General features: G+C 32.1%; 2 protein-coding genes and 1 long non-coding RNA gene across 4 annotated transcripts; 1 reads left to right on the top strand and 2 right to left on the bottom strand.

Annotated features, from left to right (window-relative positions):
* Nucleotides 1-883: 883 nt before the first annotated feature.
* Nucleotides 884-4775, bottom strand: LOC111911916 (carbon catabolite repressor protein 4 homolog 6). Its single transcript, XM_023907670.3, has 16 exons — nt 4616-4775; nt 3979-4489; nt 3739-3905; nt 3514-3579; nt 3370-3422; nt 3220-3301; nt 3086-3129; nt 2934-3006; nt 2764-2856; nt 2632-2664; nt 2464-2552; nt 1947-2379; nt 1770-1855; nt 1531-1615; nt 1348-1431; nt 884-1154 (listed from the first exon to the last, which is right to left on the bottom strand). Exons 1-15 carry the CDS (start codon nt 4694-4696, stop codon nt 1348-1350), a joined length of 1980 nt encoding a protein of 659 aa, XP_023763438.1. The 5' UTR covers nt 4697-4775; the 3' UTR covers nt 884-1154.
* Nucleotides 4776-5629: 854 nt separating this feature from the next.
* LOC122197205 (uncharacterized) lies at nt 5630-9054 on the top strand. The gene is made up of 4 exons (XR_006189918.2): nt 5630-6900; nt 6973-7029; nt 7128-8526; nt 8650-9054. It is a non-coding gene; the product is annotated as an uncharacterized LOC122197205 (long non-coding RNA).
* A 2344-nt stretch (nt 9055-11398) lies between these two features.
* Nucleotides 11399-15365, bottom strand: LOC111911917 (lysine-specific demethylase JMJ25). 2 transcript variants are annotated; one of them, XM_042900738.2, is made up of 11 exons: nt 15019-15222; nt 14806-14930; nt 14629-14725; nt 14401-14545; nt 14236-14299; nt 13259-14138; nt 12887-13172; nt 12720-12805; nt 12489-12608; nt 12295-12403; nt 11399-12211 (listed from the first exon to the last, which is right to left on the bottom strand). In XM_042900738.2, the coding sequence occupies exons 1-11, from the start codon at nt 15193-15195 to the stop codon at nt 11532-11534; spliced, it is 2769 nt and encodes a 922-aa protein (XP_042756672.1). In that variant the 5' UTR covers nt 15196-15222; the 3' UTR covers nt 11399-11531. The 2 variants fall into 2 exon arrangements, with proteins under 2 accessions (XP_042756672.1, XP_052626761.1); XM_052770801.1 differs by having other exon boundaries at nt 12020-12211; nt 12314-12403; nt 15019-15365.
* Between the last annotated feature and the right edge of the window lie 4578 nt (nt 15366-19943).

The following is a 19943-nucleotide window of genomic DNA, read 5'->3' as shown; positions in this document are numbered from 1 at the left end:
TTCACCGCACAACCACTTCATCTCACCGCAAACGTGGGGTTTGTACACCTCATGGCCCAAGAGTGCAATGGGCAAATCAAAATGTGTTCAATCTCCTAACATGTTTGATTTCTATTAATTTGCAAATGGGTTAAATATTCAAACTTGTTTTTGCAATGGATATTTGCCCAAACGGCTTGTGAAGTTTTGCATCATAAATTACTAATTAGTTAATCAAACAATCAAACAACTGATCATTGATTACGTTTATCAGAATAATGGATTAATCAAACAACTGTTCATTTTGTTTATTGTATGTACATCATCAAGGGCTAGATGCGTTGTTTACCTCAAATCTAAATATCTAATCAATTCATCGGAGAAGACGAACCAGCACTCTGGAGAGATTACTTGGTATGGAAGGGAGGTAAAGGTTGATGGAACCCATTTAAAATAATAATATACTAATGACAAATTAAAAATAAATAAACATATATATTAGGGTTCAAATCCACAACTAAACTACATCAAAACAACTATTTTTGCAAGTTAAAAGGTTATTAGACCATACCCACAAAAACGAGCAGTTTTTTCCTCAAAATGTTGTGTTTCACATGATATTTTTATGTTCTATTCAAACATAATCATAACATCAATCCGAGAATTCACCATAGTGATATGGAATCAACACAAATATTCAGTAATATGCTTCATCTATTCTTATAACCTCTTGTATTAGCTTTTGGGAACTTCTGCTTGTATAAGTTGATATTCTAGATACAGATATTTTTTGAATTTTCAATATGCTCGGAGTAAACAATTTTTGGGGAAGTTGGGACGATCATCTACCTCTTACAATAACATAACAGCTATCATGCTCTCTCTTATATAAAATAGAGTAAAAGTTAGCATAGCATCACTGTTATGGATTTGATAACCAAAGCAAAAGAGCTAATATGTCATTTGCAATTAATCATTCCTATTGCTTAAAAAGTCGCAACAGAAATGTATAAATATACACATAACCTAACCTTTGTCAAATCAGCCCACGTAAACATATTTTAGGTGAGAATTACATTCCAAAGATACTTGTATTTTAGGCTTTAGCAAAACACAAATCCTCTTTGTTATCTAAGTCATTGTAGGATCTTCACGTATAGCCTCATTCTTGCAAACTGATATAATCAAACAAGAATCCATCAAAAAGTTAATTATCATCCGTATACATGGAAAAGATCATCTATACACTGATATGAAGCCTAAAGAAAGTATGTATATTGGCTTTTGAATAGAAGAGTTAAAAAGCCTAATTTACAGACAAAAGACAATAATGCCACTAACATAAAAGGAAGAGTAAAAGATCCATACCTAAACATCTTGTGATGTTTCATCATTCACGTCTTTACTGAAAGCCAACTCAGCAACCAATGCAACATGATCACTTCCCCATCTCTGTCAAGACAAAAAAATTATTTTGACATATATATCCAAATAACATATTCTCATAACTCACATAACATAATGATAAGAATAAATACAAGTAAAAGATACCTTTGTAGGAAATCCAGGAGTCCACTGCATTGCATGTTTTGGTATAGGAGCAAGGATCCTCACAGTCTGGAGACCATCAGATCGCCTTCATGTAAACAAATACGAGTCAAACCTTGTTTTTTTTTTTTTTATTATAATTAAAAAATATATATATATATATATATATATATATATATATATATATATATATATATATATATATATATATATATATATATGAAAGGGAGATGATGAGTCACCAAATGTAATCAACTGTCCCTTGGAAAGTCCTATGGTAGCTAGTCACCTGGGGCTCCCCATTCGAGTCTCTTGTTCCTGAATAATCCTAAAATACAAAGTTACAAACATAATTACAAAAACTCGTTAACTTTTAAAATAAATAAATTGGATGCAAACAAGAAGAGAAAGATGGGCACCTCAACTTCTGAATAAGTGCTTCTTAATCTCAAAGGATGTTCCATAGTTGTGCATTCTGAACTTCCTGTTGCAGCCTCTATTTCCATTGGGGTCCACCCTGATGGGTCATAACCATAACCAGACTTCTCAGGAGTTCCTCCTGAATCCAGCTCACCACCCTCAGAGCTCATGTTCACTCCCACAAACTCAGATCCATCAGCCCCGTGTAACTCAGACAAAAATGAAGTGGAATCCTCACTCACACTTACAGATACATCTTCCATGCCTTCAAATATTTCTTCTGTTGATAATGTCACAGTAGTGTTTCCAGCATTGCCCTCAACTTTTTCATGTTCATGTGTTTTATCAGGAAGCAAACTAGTGGTTTTTTCGTCTTCCTGCTGGACTTCCTTGTTATCAGGAGATTGAGTTGCATTATCAGTTGGCTGAGTTCTACAAAAATATGCAACCTATTTATTTTTAGCCATCATTTTGTAATTTCTAAATAGATTATGATATGATGATATTGATACATACCTGAAAGTATTAGTAAACTGTCTTTTGGGTCGAATTTCACCAGAATCTTGACCTGATATCTTGTTTCTAGGAAGTTCAGATACATTTAACTGCATGGAGAGGTAAATTTAGCAAAGAATAACAAATTTAACCAACTTTTAGTATTTGGAACGTTATTTAAATTTTAACCTTTTGATCTGATATGAAGTTGTACAATGAACTCTGAAGTAAAAAAGAGGAAACAGTTATTGGGATATAAATACAGTCAAAATTTGAGGTTTAGATATGTACAATGGAAGAGTTAAGATACATCATACATACCTTAGGGGTAGAGTTAAAATCTCCACAAAGAACAACAGGAGCATTATCCCAAAGTTTTGATGTAGCATAAGCTCTTTCTAGAAGAACCCTAACCTGTTTGTGAAATGTGAAGGAGAAGTAAATTTACAAGGTTCACAAATCATGACATCTTTGCATAAACAGATATATACCTGTCCAAGCTTAATCTCTCCCCTTTTAGGATTGAAAAGCACATGAATATTACATATGACTACTTTATTAGAGCTGCAGTCACATAAAAAGTGTTCAATGTAAGAATAGAAGAATTTATAAAAATAGAAGAATATGCTAAACTTAAACTTACCATATTGGTGTAGGTGATTCGGTGGAACTTTTGCCATTTAGTGACTGTTCAATGTAAGAATAACATTTAGTGAAATAATGAACACAAATATGCATTTTGTAAGTTTTTAACACTTCATTTAAGCACAAACACACCTCTAGAACACATATCTGAGCCACATTATCCCTCAGTCCAAGCTTATTGTACTCAATGGCTTCCTCATGTAAAAGCTTGAATCTAGGATAAGAGCCTAAATCTCACAACTGATTTCATAGTAAAAGCATATGATGAAAATGAAGGGATACCTTGATGAACGCCAAAATATTGCACAACCATCAACTGCCTCACCAGTTCTCATCTGATAGACAGAAAAAGGAGAAAAATTAGAAACAAACAAACAAATTTGAAAATTCCCACACAGAGACATTGACACCACTAACAGCATTTACCTTCCAAATACCACTGTAGCCCCGCATCTTTAAGTCTTCCTCAAAATCCTCAAATCTATCAACCTCCTGCATAAATGAATAAACTACTGTAAAAAACAGAAAACAAACAACTAATGAGAGCTAAGACTTTTATTTACTTCAAACTCAATTTTATAGAGTATGGACACTCAGACTGTAAAAGGAAATAGAAAGAAAGCTTAACAGAACATGAGACAGAGGAGAAACCTGAAAGCATAATATATCAGCCGACCACAATCCCAGCTCAAACATGATATTTCTTTTCCGAAACTCCCAATCCAAAATATGGCGAGGAATGTGAAAGTAAAGTTTGTTTCGATGATTAATAGCAAGGTAATCAGCAAGAATATTGTAAGAAAGGATTGTAAATCGCTCTGCACAAATGTTTACCAATATGTTAATGCCAACTTGAAGAAAGTTACAGAATTTTACACGGACATTACTTACCGCATCCAGGAGGAGGCCCTGGTTTTGCTTGCTCCCAATTACGATAGTCCAATGGCTTCGACGGACGCTGCCGGAACCGCTGTTGCGGGCGAAACTGTCCATAAGGCTGTGGTGGCTGTCCTTGCGGCCGAAACTGTTGGTTCTGATCAAAATTCGACTGCTGTTGGCCTTGATTGTAAAATGGAGGTGGCCTGAACTGTTGATTTGGATTAAAATGCGGGCGAGGTTGTCCTTGCTGTTGAAACTGTTGATTCTGATAGTAAAGAGGTGGTGGCGCGAACTGTTGGTATGGATTTGAATACGGTGGAGGTGGCTGTCCCCGTGGCTGAACATATTGGCCCTGATTAAAACGTGGATCGGAATTAGGTCGAAAATGGGAACGCGGCGGCGGAGGATTATAATCTGGCCGGAATTCACCATTATCATCGTTATTACCGCTGATAATCTTGTCGGTTGCGTGCGGACGATTGGAGAATCCTCTGCCTCGCCATTGATTCCGGCCGCCTCTGTACTGCCATGTACAACAACAAGGAAAACTCAATTAGTATGAAGTGGAAATTGGATAAAGTGTCATTAGTATATGGGCGAGTGAGTGAATGCGTGTGTGAGGTTTGAAGGGGATGGATAGGGTGATTACAGATGGGGAAGGACGGAGGGACATGACGGCTGCGGCGGTGGGGAGGAACTGCAGGGAAGGGCAGGAGCGCTTCTTCAACATTGAGCTGCTGGCGACGGTGTCCCAGGGATCTAGCGCGTTATCCACGCTCCTCTAACACACGTGTCATACACTTGCACGGGTAAACACGTTGTTTTAATTCGACAAAATTGCAAAATAAAATACATAGAAATATAGAATTATCTATTTATGTTCGAAAACTTTTTAATTAATTTTTTTAGATAAACTCTTATACTCTAAAATAAAATACATTGAAATATAGAATTATCTATTTATGTTCGAAAAACTCTTTAATTATTTTTATATCTAGATAAATCCCCCTTGATAAATGAAAATAATTTTGTCATATGTCACTCTTTCATTAATTTGGACACATGTCATTTTTTGGTATTTTTGAATAAATATCTTTTCATTTGTCATTTTCTCATTTTTTTTATATTTTCTTAATTAACATATTCATATTTACATCTCAATTAATAGTCGCCTTAATTGAAAATAACAAATAAATTACAATATTACAACGCATATAGTATTTAATATGTTTGCTTTTAAAAAATCAAATTTAAAATTCAAATAGATTTTTATTTAAACCTTCATGGTTAATTTTTTGTTTTATCCAACCCGTTTAACATACGGTTTCACAACTAGTTTAGAAAAATATAAAAAACTCAACTAATTATTCACTTATATTGAAAAAGGTACAATCATACATCTATATGCGAAAAAATAATATGTGTAATCAAATTTTGAAGATATGAATAATTATTTGTATTTTTCTTTTATATATATATATATATATATATATATATATATATATATATATATATATATATATATATATATATATTAAAATTCTCTTTGCTTAACTACAATATACTTTCATAAGAAAATTGGCAGAAAAGGTCCCCTGTTTATGGGTTTGATTGCAATTCTCGCTTGCTTTTTGTAAGGGGCGTTTTATGCTATTTTCTCAGTTTTTTGTGGACCTGAATTTGCCTCATTGAAAGTGGGTAGTCAATGGTTGGGTCGATGTGTACGCCACGTGTGATCCACATTTACTTTTTCTTAGTCTCTTCCTTACACGTGTCTGCCTCATAGTCTGAATCGTGTCCGCCACCGCCCCAAATATATCGATTGGTGTCACCGCCTTCTCTTTCAAGGTACCCCCTCATATGCTCTCTATCTCTGTTATTCTCCCGTCGTTCCCCTAAAATGTGACCGACTCGATCACCATTATCATCCCTTAATCGGTTGTATCTCCTGAATCAGCAAACCCATTACCTTTTATCTAAAATCTCCACATCCAAGAAGAATCAGTTCTCTGCCCCTCCTCCTTCTCTCTTCTGTTATCGTTCACTTCACCATCGTATTGCATTACGATTTGGTTAGTCAACTCCTGAACTAATTTTCTTGGTTTTAATATGATTGATTTACTCACTATTGATCGCAATATCATCAACGTTTCGTCTTACGTTACAAATTCTTAAACTTCTTCAAAATTTTAGGGTATCCGCTAATTCTCACTTTGTATCTATTTGGATTTGCTTCGTTCGCGACCCATTGTTACCAGAAATTGAGAGGGAAGGGGAAAGACGAACTGAGAGATTGAGGGTGAGTCGAACAACAACTGGAAGTAGGAGGTGCGTGGTTTTCTGGATTAGCGCCTTCTAACACCACCGAATCACCAAACTTGGTCCGCCCTCTAACAATCGATTCACCAAACCATTTTAGTTCTGACAACCAAACCTTCACTTCACTTTGTAAATCATGTATGTCTTTTTGCCTTCTGAATTCTCCGTGACTTCCTGTAAGTTGAAAAAATGATGATCTTTATAGGTATGAACCTTTTCTCCATATTAGTTATTTTTATACTTTTGAACACCTTAAATTTGTTTTTTTTCTTCTTAGGTTAGTTAGAAGTAATGAATTATGTTTACAATTTTATTATGGATACAATGCACATCGGGTGCTCGACAAAATGTCTCAAAGAATGTTCAAATGTTCTTTTGTCATGGATTTCTATAGAAGTCACGTATATTTAACACCTCTTTTAAATATTTTTTTCATTGATTATTTCTTATATATCCAACCATTAAGAATCAACAAATTTCAGATGTTCTTCACAACATTGTTTTTTCTCTCCAACTACACCAATGAAGTGTGGAAATCAGGAATCCAAAGCTTTTTCCGAAGAAGCTGGACCACCGGAGTTGGCTTTGGTGGGAGAAGTCGTCGGAAACTATAAGGTACACATTGATGACCATTTTATTTGGGATAGTTATAACCATATATGCAATAACTTGAAGCTTAACTTTCAGCCTTTAAACCTTGGATTTGGACCATGGAGTATTAGGGAATATATTTGTGGTGTCCAGGTTTGCAAACTTCTCTTCCCTTTATATTTTATGTCAACTTTATCCTTTTGGTTTTCCAAAAGTTATTAACTGTATTTTTCCTTTTATTACTTTATCAGCGCATGATTCAGAGGTCTCTAAAAAGTATTGTGCAAAGATCACGTGATACAAATCCAATTTGCATTCATCATAAATGGTTACAATTTTCTACAGTTTTCTTGCAAAAAGATGAGGTGATAAAATTTTTATTTGTATATTCATATACTATAAGTGGTTACAGTTTTCTATAGGTCTAATGCAATTTTTACAATAAAGTGTAGTTTTTCGTTTTTCAATCATGAATACAAAGAAATTAAGCCCAAATTGATCAATCTTAATCTTTATTTGTCCCTCTTCAGAATGTGTTTTCCAGTGTCTTTTTGTATTGTTAATGATAAAGTTAATTTGTGTTGATTACGTATTTAATAACACAGGAAGTGAAGGCCAGACATAGAAGAGTTACATACGATGATCTCTATAAGGTGATTGTTTATATACCAATTACAACTCTTTCTTACATGTTGGACCTTTTCGGCTCTTAATACTAATAACTTTGTTTTGGTGGTTAAATTTTACACGTTTTGTATTTTGATAGAATTGTAACAAATGAAAATTCAATAACCTGCGCTTATTGTTATCCTTGCACATTTTTTTCGATATGATTTCTAGCAAAGGTCATTGCTTCACTATAAATTCCCAAAATTATGTTGAAATGTTCACCTTGTTAGAGTTGTTGCAATCGAATTAACAGGAGGACCCACTCTTGAGTTCGAAACTGGAAGGAAGGTATCATTACAATATAATCACTTTTTTTTTAATATTATGTCTTTCATGTAGTCAACAATTTTACATATAATTTTATTTATTAATACCTATATATAACTTTAACAAATTACATGTTCAACAATCTATTTGTTATCTTCAGGATCAACTTTTTATCTAAATCCAAATATTATGAAACTAAAATTTAACCATTTTTATGTATGTAAAAATCGATCATTACCATCACTATCAATCAAAAATTATTTAGTTTAGATAAATTAGATGCTGATTGTTCAGATAGAATAGAAAGTTAGACATCCTTTTTTAAATATATTGTAGAAAATTGGATATTGCTTTATATGATATATTATAGTTTATATAAGAAATTCATGAAATTATATCATTGATCCAAACGGGCAATCAGTTTCCATTGCAGGTTCCTATTGCTTCATTAGGCACTGATTCGATTTTTGATTTTTCAGTTTCTCATAGCTGTGTGTTTATTATTGTGTTCAGGTTCTGTTGGATTAATCGGACCTTTACAGGTAGGGGTACAACTTGGAAAAATGAACATTGCGGCTTGGACAAGTAAAGAAGACACGGAAAAGAAGGCGATGGAGTGCACCACGGACATTTTGGCTGAGGAGGCGTTCAGAGTTGAGTTTGAGAAACGGGTGGTTGCGTGAGAATATGCCGAGAATCTTAACTTAATGCAAAGTATGTGTTTTTAAACAAAAGGGTAAAACGGGCATCTACTCTTATTTGTTTTTTTAATGTTATTTCACCTTTTAATTTTTTTTAAACATTATTTATGATGTATGTTCGGATTTATACACGAAGAGATAAAAATTCAAGCATGGGAAAGTCACCAGAAAGCAAAACTTGAAACAGAAATGAGAAGAACATAGGTGAATTTGGAGGTTGCAATGTCGTGGTAGAAAGCGGAAGGGAAAAAAATGAAACACATGCTCCTTCAAGAACCCAACTGTTGGAAAATATTTTTGTTGATCCAACAGGCGTTGGAATTGCACCTGATGACAATTACATTTACATGTGTGAGGACCTTTACCCAAAGAAAATGTTGTAATTCATTTCAAATTGCTACTATTTAAACAAGGTTAACTGCTTACTAAACCAAAAAAAACCTCCGTCCCATGCGGAGCGTGGGCATACCTACTAGTTATAATATAAAGTTTTGTGTGAACATAAAGATAATTGGAGGCTTTTACAAAAACATTTGATGTACTTTACGGACTATTTTGGTCGTCCAAAAGTTCTAAATTTATAGATTATGCTCTTCTGAGCCAATTTATTTGTGTGTTTATTCATCATCAAACTTAAAACTACTCTTCTTTTTGTTAATTTGATTTAATTTTTATAGTATTTTACCATGTGTTACTTTAATTGTAAATTAAATTGATGTACTTTGCGCGTTTGATCAATATTTTTTTTCCAACTCAGGGGTCTGTATCATTCGGTTTTATATCGGATTTAGTCCCTAGTCAAGCTAAAAAGACTATTATTGGTTATTGCATATGTTGCTCTAGTTAAATAACTTCCACAATATATTACTTGTGAATAAAGAAATGAACACGTGGCACTTGATTATTGCTTCCTCTATATGTTGCCCTAGTTATTCGTTTTCCATAGAACTCATTTCTCTCTCTCTCTCTCTCTCTATATATATATATATATATATATATATATATATATATATATATATATATATATATATATATATATATATATATATATTCCGAGGGAGCACCTTATGAACATTATTTGGTTCCTCTTGGTTGTTTTTTTTAAATTAATTTTGACATCAATTTTTATGTGTGATCGCCTCCGTTTATAAAAACTGCAACATTGTCTCCCTCAATTTTCATCCTTCCACCGCCATTGTATCCAATCACAAGTAACCAAACCTTAGCCTCCCATTCCTCTTTTTTCTCACCGAAAACATCTCTAGAAAACTCGTCGGTTTCCTCTCGACCAATCCCTCTCTTCTCTTGCCATAACCCTAGCCGACGCCTTGTTTGAGTTGTGGTTCGATTTTTTAAAATCAATCGACACTCTAAAGCTTACATATAAGATCGGTTTTTAAAAATCGATTTCCACATGTCACTGAAGATTTTTGAAATTCGTTTACTGTTTCAACTCCGATGAAAACCGAACACTGCTATCGCCTGCCACAAGCAAACTGAAATGTACACAACTCTACTTAATTGAAAAACGAAGGTGAAGACATGTCGTTGAAGTCAATGTATTTAAATCATGCGAAAACAATGTATTCGGTCATGATTCTAATTAATTGAATTTTTGTTTCCCGAAAACAATACAAACAAAAAAAAAACTTTAAGTTATAACAGTTATTAACCATTTTTAAATGGCACATAACAGTTATTAACTCTTGATTAATAGTTATAATAATATTTTTATCACCTGTCTTATTAATTTGTATAAGTATGGTGTTGTGTCGCTTTGTAGATTGTAAAAGATCTTGACAACTGAGTACGATTCCCTTCTTACAAATAAATTTTTATGTTTTTCTATTACTGACTTCTTACTTTTTATCTATCACCTGGGAGACCCAAATTCAGTTCATTTTCACTCCAATGAAATCTCTCGTTATCTATTACTTGAGAGACCCATATTAAGTTCCTTTCGCTACAACGAAATTTGTAATTTTTTGGTTTTATTCAAAGTTGTAAAGATCGGAATCTTATATAATTTTTTTTTTCATTTTGTAAGATTGTGATCGTAAGATCCTACCAAAAATATTTTAGTACATAACAAATACATTTTCATCCATCTCTTAATTATTAAGTTAACAATAAATAATATAAAATATAAAAATACATATCCAATACATCATTAAACAATTCAAAATATATATTATACATAGTTAATTCAAGAAAAAAAAATAGTATCGATCCTACGATCTTACGATCCTACAATCTTACAACAATCTTTCCGAAAAACAATCCTTGAGATAAATTTACTTAGATGCGGTCGTAGGATCGTGTCGGAGTTGCAATCGTAACAGCATTGGTTTTATTTATTCTTTTTACGTAGAATTTTGGATATTTTGAAATACAGCCTTCATTCTTTCGGGTTTTTATGTGAATTTACCTCTAAGATTATACGTATTTCACTTTAACTCTAATACTTTCTCCCTCAAATTTTTTTAGTTTTCTTATCCAATTTTTACTCTTAGGGTTCTAGATATTTAAACTTTTCTATAATATTTTTTCCATAAATTTCATTTGGTCGTATCCACATTAAAAGTATTATCTTTATTTCGTTTAAAATAGTTTTTATGAGATTTTACAATTAAACTTTTTTAATTTTTACACATCAACAAAATCATTGAAATGTATTTTTATTAATAAAATATATTTTACGATTTGCTTATTTGGCACAAAAAGATTATTACCACATCAAAACTATTGGATAAATACAAAGATGATGAAAATGGATGGATTTTCCAATTTATTGATGTATTTCATATCATTTATCCTTTTTCTCTTTTTGGCCTTAAATTATTTTTAAAGTTTTTAACTTGTTATATTATAATTAGATCTAATCATACTGTAAATCATCTCTTCTCTTGCCTAAATATACAAAAATTCCGCAACATGGCGTGGCACAGGGTTTGTTTCTAATAATTAAGTTAGATATTACAAAAGATAGATTTTGAATACTTGTAGTCCACAAGTGAGCTAGTAGCCTTGCAAAATACCGAAACCAAGATGGCCCTTCAATACCTGATCATATTCATCACCAAATTTGTGTGCCACCTCCCGTGCCTTCTTTTTCAGAGCATCTGAAGCATTATCATACTCTAACTGTGCCACCTTCAACATCTCCTGAGCTTCCACAAACTGTTTCCATCTCCCACCCAACCTTTCCTTCAATGGCTCTAACGATTCTTTCAACGCCATCAACTCTTGTTGTAAAGGCTCGTTTCCAAATTTAAGCTTCTCAACCATGTCTATCCTCTTGTGGGCCCACGACAGATCAAATCCAAACCTCTCAAATTCTTTAAGATCCTCCCGAAGGTTAGCTAACCGGTCCTCCGCCACTGCATCCACGGATGTTTCCAGAAAACTTTTGATGACCGCATGGAATTCTTTCAAAATGGAAATCCACATTTCTTTTGCACGAATTTGAACCCCTTGAAATGTGTTTGGGTATTGGTGTTCAACAGCCTCCAGTAGCTTTTTCACCTCCAACCCAACAACATTCCCCCGCCACAATCCTTCATCAGGCATCAATGTTCTAGAAGCTTCATGAGTATGATCAGTCAACCACTCATTACTGCTGGTCTGGTCAGAATCGTCACCGCTCTCAGTATCATTCACCCAACCGTTGCTATTATTGAAATTATTTGCATGATCATCTGCGTTTTCACAAATTGCAATGTGAAATCAGAAATTTAAAAGTAGCCACTATAAGATAGGTTAATTGTGATGGTTTATGTACCCTTTGAAGTCTCAGGTACCTTCAGATCATCAATGGGGTTGTTTGAATCACTGACCCCTGCCAAATCCATCATGGCATGGTCTAATGCATATAGCATCATTTTCCCAATCTAAATATACCACAGAAAAGTAACAAGTTAGATAATAAAATTACTTATTAATATAAGCAATACTTTAATACGTGAGAGACTTTACATTTAGCTTATTTTGTTTGGCCCTGTGATTGTTGGGAAGCATACGGAGTTCGTGTTGTAAGCGGATGCATTCACCAAGACTCTCGGGTGAAACAAAGTTGAGTTCAATCTTTGTACTTGACTATAAGGAGATGGCTTTTTTTTTTTAATCAGCAAAATTAATAACAAACAAAACAATATTGCATTCATACAAGTATTAAGTATTATATAGTGAGAAAAAATCTGATCTGACCTTCAAGTTTCTAACTTGATACGGACAACCAGCTGGAATAAAAACAGCATCACCCAGCTTTTGTTTGAAGCTCCATGGTTCGATTCCTATTCAGGATCAATAAATCTGTATAAACATAACAAACAATCACCAAAATAGTGAAATACATACTCGAGATCAAGACATACCCAATTCCTCTTTCAGCTTCCTTTTATGTTCTATGTTCAGGTAAAATATCCGATCATGTATAGGGTGAACAATCTTCTCAAATGCAAGACAATCAGCATGCATAAGGTCACTTGAGTGATTCCAAAGATATTTCTCTAATTTAGGTATATCTTGCCTCCTGAATATGTCCCACAGAGCACCTTCCTCCTCACAAACTAAAGCTTCATCTTGATGTTTCGCCATTTTGGTATTGTTAAGCTTTGTGGATGCAAGGATAGGAGATTCTGTATGTGTCAGGACATTCACCTGCAAGTATTTTTTTAAAAAAAAAAACATGTATGGAAGAAAGAATCATATGCAGAATAAGATTTTAAGAAGAAAGGAAATCATACAGTATCAGATTTATCATAGTGAAGCTTTGTAACAGAGTTTCCATAAGCTATATCCATACGTGGACCCATGTCAGGTTTGGAAGACAAATCAGGCAACTTAACAGCCACATTCAGGTAGCCATTTTTAGGGTGTGTGTAGTCTTTAAATGGCAAACAGCCAATGAATTCAACAAAATGACGTGGCCATTCTCCTTCAGATAAGCAAGAAGGTTGCCAATCTTCTAACTTCAAAATCTCCTTTTTGAATCCACCTTCTGAGTATCCCCTAAAGAATTTGTGAAGATCAACACTCACCTTTTTCCAATCAAAACAATCGATTGCATTCACTTCACATGTATGGGAACGATTGCTATTTTTTGTGATGTCACGAAAAGCACGCCACAAAACCATTGGCTCCCAACTTAGCCCTGAGGAAGTTGAAAGCACATCATTGACTACTATAGGCTCGCCTTTTGACCAATGCAATTGGAAATGCTGCATGTCTTGTTGAGGTTGAATGTCTTTAGCACTTAGAGAATACAAATAACATCCATTAGAATTTTCTTCATTAGCTTCAGAATCATAACAACACATGCCACATTTGGTAGAAGTTTGATGAATATCAATATCATCACTTGTGTTGATTTTGTATATCTCTTGTGCTTTCTCCAAGATATTTACAACCCAATCAACAGGCATTATACGTTTCAACTCAAGAATTCCCTCATTACATCCACCAATATAAATTGGTGGGCAATGAATGCTACCATCTATAGAGAACTTCCATCCAGATTTCATACCCATATTTCCCTCACGCAAATCTTGACAACATACAAGGCATAGATCATAACCACATTCACAACTTCTATACAAGTCAAAGATATATGCTCCACATTTGTCACTACACAAAAATATAAGTTTTAATACCTTCATATAGTCAACACAATAACATTCTTTAACAAGATTAAGTAGTCATCCCATGAGAGCAAGACTCCTACCAGTATATATTATCATCCACCTCACACTCAGCGTCTTGCAATTGTAAGTATGATAGAGACAATCCTGCCCAATGAGATAATATTAGGAAAGTAGTAAATATGGTTTTTGTTTATAGTTTTAAGTATATGAATATCTTACTTAGAAAAGGAATCAAAATAAGCTACCTTTAACCTTAGCCTCTATTAGCTTCTCCCTCAGTTGGTCTGCATTCAGACGTTTCACAAAAGCCAAAACTTTTTGTATGATATGCTTTGAGTATCGAATTTGATCAGGTTTGGAGCAAGAATACCCCTGCATCACCTGCATAAACTATTAACAAACTTGTTATGAGTATGTGGAATTACACAAGTAACAAACTAACAATAACCAAGAGTTTGCTTCAAAAAACTAACTTTAGGTGAATAGTCACGCAAGCATGCTTTGCAATTGCAATTTTTGCGACAAAAAGGGCAAGCCTTGATAAACTCCTCCTCCGATACATTGGGGTACCTATTTCAAGGCGAACACATAATCACAAAGTTGAACAGGATTCTCTTAAGAAAATGTAATTACAAGTTCAAAATTACTACCATTTAGTCATGCATGTGACGCAATATTTCTTCGATTGACATTTCTTGCACTCAACAACGCGATCTCTTTCACTCCTATGACATTGATGGCACGATTTCAGCTGCTTGTCAGCCTCATTTCCTACCTACAAGAAATCAAACTAAAATTATAGCAACTTGCGTGATGATTCCGTATGAAAACGAGCAAGAACGGTCGTAAACAACTGAAATTACGTTGATATCCGGGTTTTTTCGGCGGAGTTTCTTCTGATTGTGAGCTTTCACCTTCGCTGAAGCTGATTTCTCTGTCTTTCTCCTTTTACTTGAATTCTTAATGGGGTCAAGTTCTGGTTCCTCCATTTCAGCAGGGACCAACTTTCTTTGCAATTGCCAAGTCGATATGTGAGCCATTTTTGCTTGTGTGATCGTGGGGGAGGGCGGGCAGAAGCAGGTTACAGAAAGAGCCGCGTTAGTTTGAAAAAAGAAGCGTGTCGTATAAGATAAAGCTTTTTGAAAAAAAATTCACAAATTGGTCCTTTAGGTTTACCGTTTTCCATGAAACGGTCCCTATGAAAATTTTTCTCTAAAATGGTCCCTAATGAACAAATCTTGCACACAAATGATCCTTACCGTGGATAGATCCGTTAAGTTGAAAGAATTGTAGATAATGATAATTTATGTCATTTTATGAAACTTACTTAGTGATCATTTGTGAAATTTTACACAATAATCATTTAAAATATTACAAAGTTAGTCTTCGGGAAATGACACAGATGCCCTACAAAGTTTTTAGGATTGGTCGATTCAGTCCATAAAATTTTTGTTGAGCTTTATGGGTCCCTAAACTAGGAAACGATCTGTTCTTTTAGTCTCTATCAACCTGTAATAGCGAGTTCACCATACACAGTGACCATTTAAACCAAAAATTTTTATATTGTGCCCCTATAAAGCCAAAAAAATACGTTCAAGGATCAAATGCTTATGCCACAAGATCAAAGAAACAAACCATTGAATTTCACTTTATTAGATGAAGAATATGCTTGTTGATATTGTTGATGTCAGGATCTTTCAAAATTGCTTCTCCAATAGCTCATTCTATTTCTGAAACTAAGAGTTTCTTCTTTTCTCATTTGGAAGTTTTCTCTTCTCCTAAATCACTTCGATTTTGTGGCATAAGAATTTGTTCCCCATTTTTTTTTTGCTTTATAGGGGAACAATGTGAGTTTTTTTGGTTTAAATGGTCACTGTCGCATTGTGAACCGGCTATTATAGGTTGACAGAGATTAAAATAGCAGCTCATATCATAGTTTAGGGACTCATAAAGTCCGACAAAAACTTTAGAAACTGAATCGGCCAACTCTAAAAACTTTATAGGACATTTGTGTCATTTCCTCGTTAGTCTTTCATTTTTTCCTTTTTATATTTTTTGCCCTCTTGTTTACCTTTTTTTTATTCAAATTTCTTTTAAAATTTTTTCTTAATTTTTCACAACTTCGTCATTATATATATTTTTAAAGTTAGAATTTTAGAAATTAGTTTTTACAACATTGTTTTACATGAAATCTATGAACTATATCTATTTTTACACGAAATGTAATATTTATATAAATAAAAAATTAAAACTTATAAATTTTAATCATCATATAAATATATTTTATTTAATATATAAATAATTTTTGTTGTTTAGACTTTATCTAAAATACTCAAACTACAATACATAACTAAATATTTTGGTTTTTTTATTTTATTTTAAAAAAATTTAAAGTATAAAAACATCACTTTATTACTTTTTAATTTTTACATTATGTAATTTTAAAAATTTATCTTCGTTTATCTTATATAAACATTTTTTTTATTGTTATAAAAAAAAGTATGATGTATTATTATAAAAAAAAGTATGTTACCATACAAATAATAGTATTGCTATTTTATTTTAAAAATATAAATATGATTTTGAGTTGAGATAGAAATATTTTTCTGTTTTGGTTTCACAATATAAGTACGGTAAATTTTATATTGATTCGATATAAACTTTTGATATTTAATTTTAAATTTTTATTTAGTTGTATCAATATTTGAATATATTCCTTAATAAAGACATAAACTTTTCAAAGCAAAATTAAAAAATGAATATTAGCTAATAATTAACTACGCTACTACACATACTAAAATAATTAGCCATATGAATAATATGACATTAAATTCCGTCTAATTCACTATATATATATATATATATATATATATATATATATATATATATATATATATATATATATATATCAATGTTGAAAAAATCGTTCGACGGTAGCTCGACGGTCGACTAGTATTAAGGGATTAATCGGTCTTGGCGAGGATTAATCGGACACCATAGATGATTAATAAAATATTAAAATTAATCAAATATTAATATATCTTAAGAAAATATAAATATGATTTTGAGTTGAGATAGAAATATTTTTCTATTTTGGTTTCACAATATAAGTACGGTAAATTTTATATCAGTTCGATATAAACTTTTGATATTTAATTTTAAACTTTTATTTAGTTGTATCAACATTTGAATATATTCCTTAATAAAGACATAAACTTTTCAACGCAAAATTAAAAACCATATATTAGCTAATAGTTAACTATGCTACTACACATACTAAAATAATTAGCCATATGAATAATATGACATTAAATTCTGTTTAATTCACTTTATTTAATTATATATATATATATATATATATATATATATATATATATATATATATATATATATATATATATATATATATCAAGGTTGAAAAAATCATTCGATGGTAGCTCGACGGTCGACTAGTGTTAAGGGATTAATCGGTCTTGGCGAGGATTAATCGTGGATTAATCGGACACCATAGATGATTAATAAAATATTAAAATTAATCAAATATTAATATATCTTAAGAAAAACAAGTACTTCAAAATTAAAAAATAAGAAATTTTGTAATTTGAAATTTTGAAAATACGAAAATATGAATATTTTGGTATAATTTTTGAAATTTTGAAAATTGTAGAGTAAAAAAAGTTGATTTTTTGAAAATTTTTAATTTTTTTTTTATCTTTTTACTTTTGTTGATTTTTGTTGACCGATTAATCCCGTCAATACTGATTAATCCCGCCAAACCTGTTTCAGATTAATAGACTAATCCTCGATGGTTGGAAAACGCCAAGCGACTTAATCGCCGATTAATCCCGATTTCTGCAACCATGATATATATATATATATATATATATATATATATATATATATATATATATATATATATATATATATATATATATATATATATATATCAATGAGCTTCTCAAGAAATACCATCTTGTTCTACAACATTGCATTAAAAACTAGACCTAACTTGTATAAAAAAAGTGGTTTTGAACATCTTTTACTAGTGAGTTAGAGTTGTCTTAAAACTTTTAAGTACAGTAAGAAAATGCATAAAAATGTTCGGCCATTCACTTCTTATGTTTAATTAGTGAACTTATTTCTTCTAGTTGTTCATAACTTATTTCCTTCTTTAATTGTACCTCCCCACATCCTGCTTGATTTTAAGAATCAGTTGGTACTTTTGAGAGAATAATGACTTGCCATTGTTTAAGAGGAGTTACTTTTTAATGTGATTTTATATGGTGGTTAAGGTCTATGAACACCCTTACTAATTTTGTTTGTTTTAAGGTTATCCATCACTGCAATATCATTAATCTTTTAAATATATCACATCAGCTTTTACAGTTACTCGTATATCAATGCAATATGACTAATCTTTCGAAAGTGGTCTCTACCGCCATTTCAACAACTAATTTATACATTTTAATATTTATCTTAAATATTAGTGATGAGTAATTATTTAGTAAGAAATTAACATAAAACACAGTTATATATATATATATATATATATATATATATATATATATATATATATATATATATATATATATATATATATATATATATATATATATATATTCAACGTTAGTTTAAATATTAAACAATGCAAGTATAAAGACAATATACAAGTCAAAAAACCAAAGGTTACCTTTAAAAATAAAAAATAATAAAATAATAAATAAGCTAACAAAAATTTGATTTCTGTAAAACTGATATCGTGATTTTCTTAAACCAATTTTAAAATCAAATATACAGTGGTAACAAATTTTGAATATTTAAACGTGTATATAATACTATTAAAATGGCCAAAATTAATTTTTACAAGCCTTTCAAAATGTGGAAATCCGCTTTCAATTTGGTTTTGCAAAATTTTTGCAAGGCTCGATGTGGAGCATTAAGGGAGCACGGAACCATTGGTTTTTTGGGAGGTACCGTCGGTACCTCTAAGTTATGCTTCCGTGACATGTGCGGGTTCATTTTTGGAGCTTTTGTGCGAGCTTTACAAACCGTTGTTGCATCCTCTATCTCTTTCTAAATTCTCTCTCTTCTCTTCTTTACACACTCAGCAATGTAATTAATTCCAAAACAAACAAATTGAGACCTTGATAATGATTTGCATATAAATATTAAAAGCGTGCATGTGATTCACGTGATTCAGTTTTTTTTTTTTTTTTAGGTTATATAATTTTGTACACATTTCATATTTTTAATGCATGATTTTTTTTAAATATTTTAGATTTTTTTTTAAATTAACAAAAGTTTTTTTAAAGAAAAAAATGTTATTTTTTATTTTTTATATTTTCTAATTTAATTAAATAAAAAATAATAATGTGGCAAATAGGTTGAGTGGGTTGAAAAAGATAGGGTTTCCATGTGTCGTGGGTTGAGAAAGATACAAAAAAAGCTGATGTGGCGGTGGGTTGAGTGGGTTGAAAGGGAAGGACTCCCTCCTCCCTAAAGAACTGGAAGTTAATGCCACATTATTTCCTAGATACTGATAAGATTTTGGCATGATATCGAATAGACGTTTTGGTAGCTTTTCATTTTACGAGATTTTAAAAGTTGTATGCATTGAAGGTTTAACAACCAGATGCTTTAAATGTTTTGGAGACAAGAAGAATTTGTGGCTTCTTCTGCCACCTTTTAGGTTTACGTTTAGGCTATCCGGTGTGGGAGGTGGAAGACGCGTGAGAGGCTAACGTGGAGCCCCTCAAGGCGCGTGAACACCGCCCCCAAAGCGAACACT

The sequence above is a fragment of the Lactuca sativa genome, chromosome 1 (genome assembly GCF_002870075.4).
Source record: "Lactuca sativa cultivar Salinas chromosome 1, Lsat_Salinas_v11, whole genome shotgun sequence".
Taxonomy (NCBI): Eukaryota; Viridiplantae; Streptophyta; class Magnoliopsida; order Asterales; family Asteraceae; genus Lactuca; species Lactuca sativa.
The sequence above is the reverse complement of the archived record's forward strand: the minus strand, read 5'-3'. Positions and strand labels throughout refer to the sequence as shown.

Bases quoted from the DNA above. Each gene is read 5' to 3' on its own strand.
- LOC111911916 (XM_023907670.3), bottom strand. From the start codon at position 4,696: ATGTTGAAGAAGCGCTCCTGCCCTTCCCTGCAGTTCCTCCCCACCGCC. The intron at 3,007-3,085 runs GTAAGTTTAAGT...ATGTGACTGCAG, and splicing joins GAATCACCTACACCAATATG to CTCTAATAAAGTAGTCATAT. The intron at 1,432-1,530 runs GTATCTTTTACT...TTGTCTTGACAG, and splicing joins CTCCTGGATTTCCTACAAAG to AGATGGGGAAGTGATCATGT.
- LOC111911917 (XM_042900738.2), bottom strand. From the start codon at position 15,195: ATGGCTCACATATCGACTTGGCAATTGCAAAGAAAGTTGGTCCCTGCT. The intron at 14,931-15,018 runs GTAATTTCAGTT...GATTTCTTGTAG, and splicing joins GAAAAAACCCGGATATCAAC to GTAGGAAATGAGGCTGACAA. The intron at 14,726-14,805 runs GTAGTAATTTTG...GCCTTGAAATAG, and splicing joins GTCACATGCATGACTAAATG to GTACCCCAATGTATCGGAGG.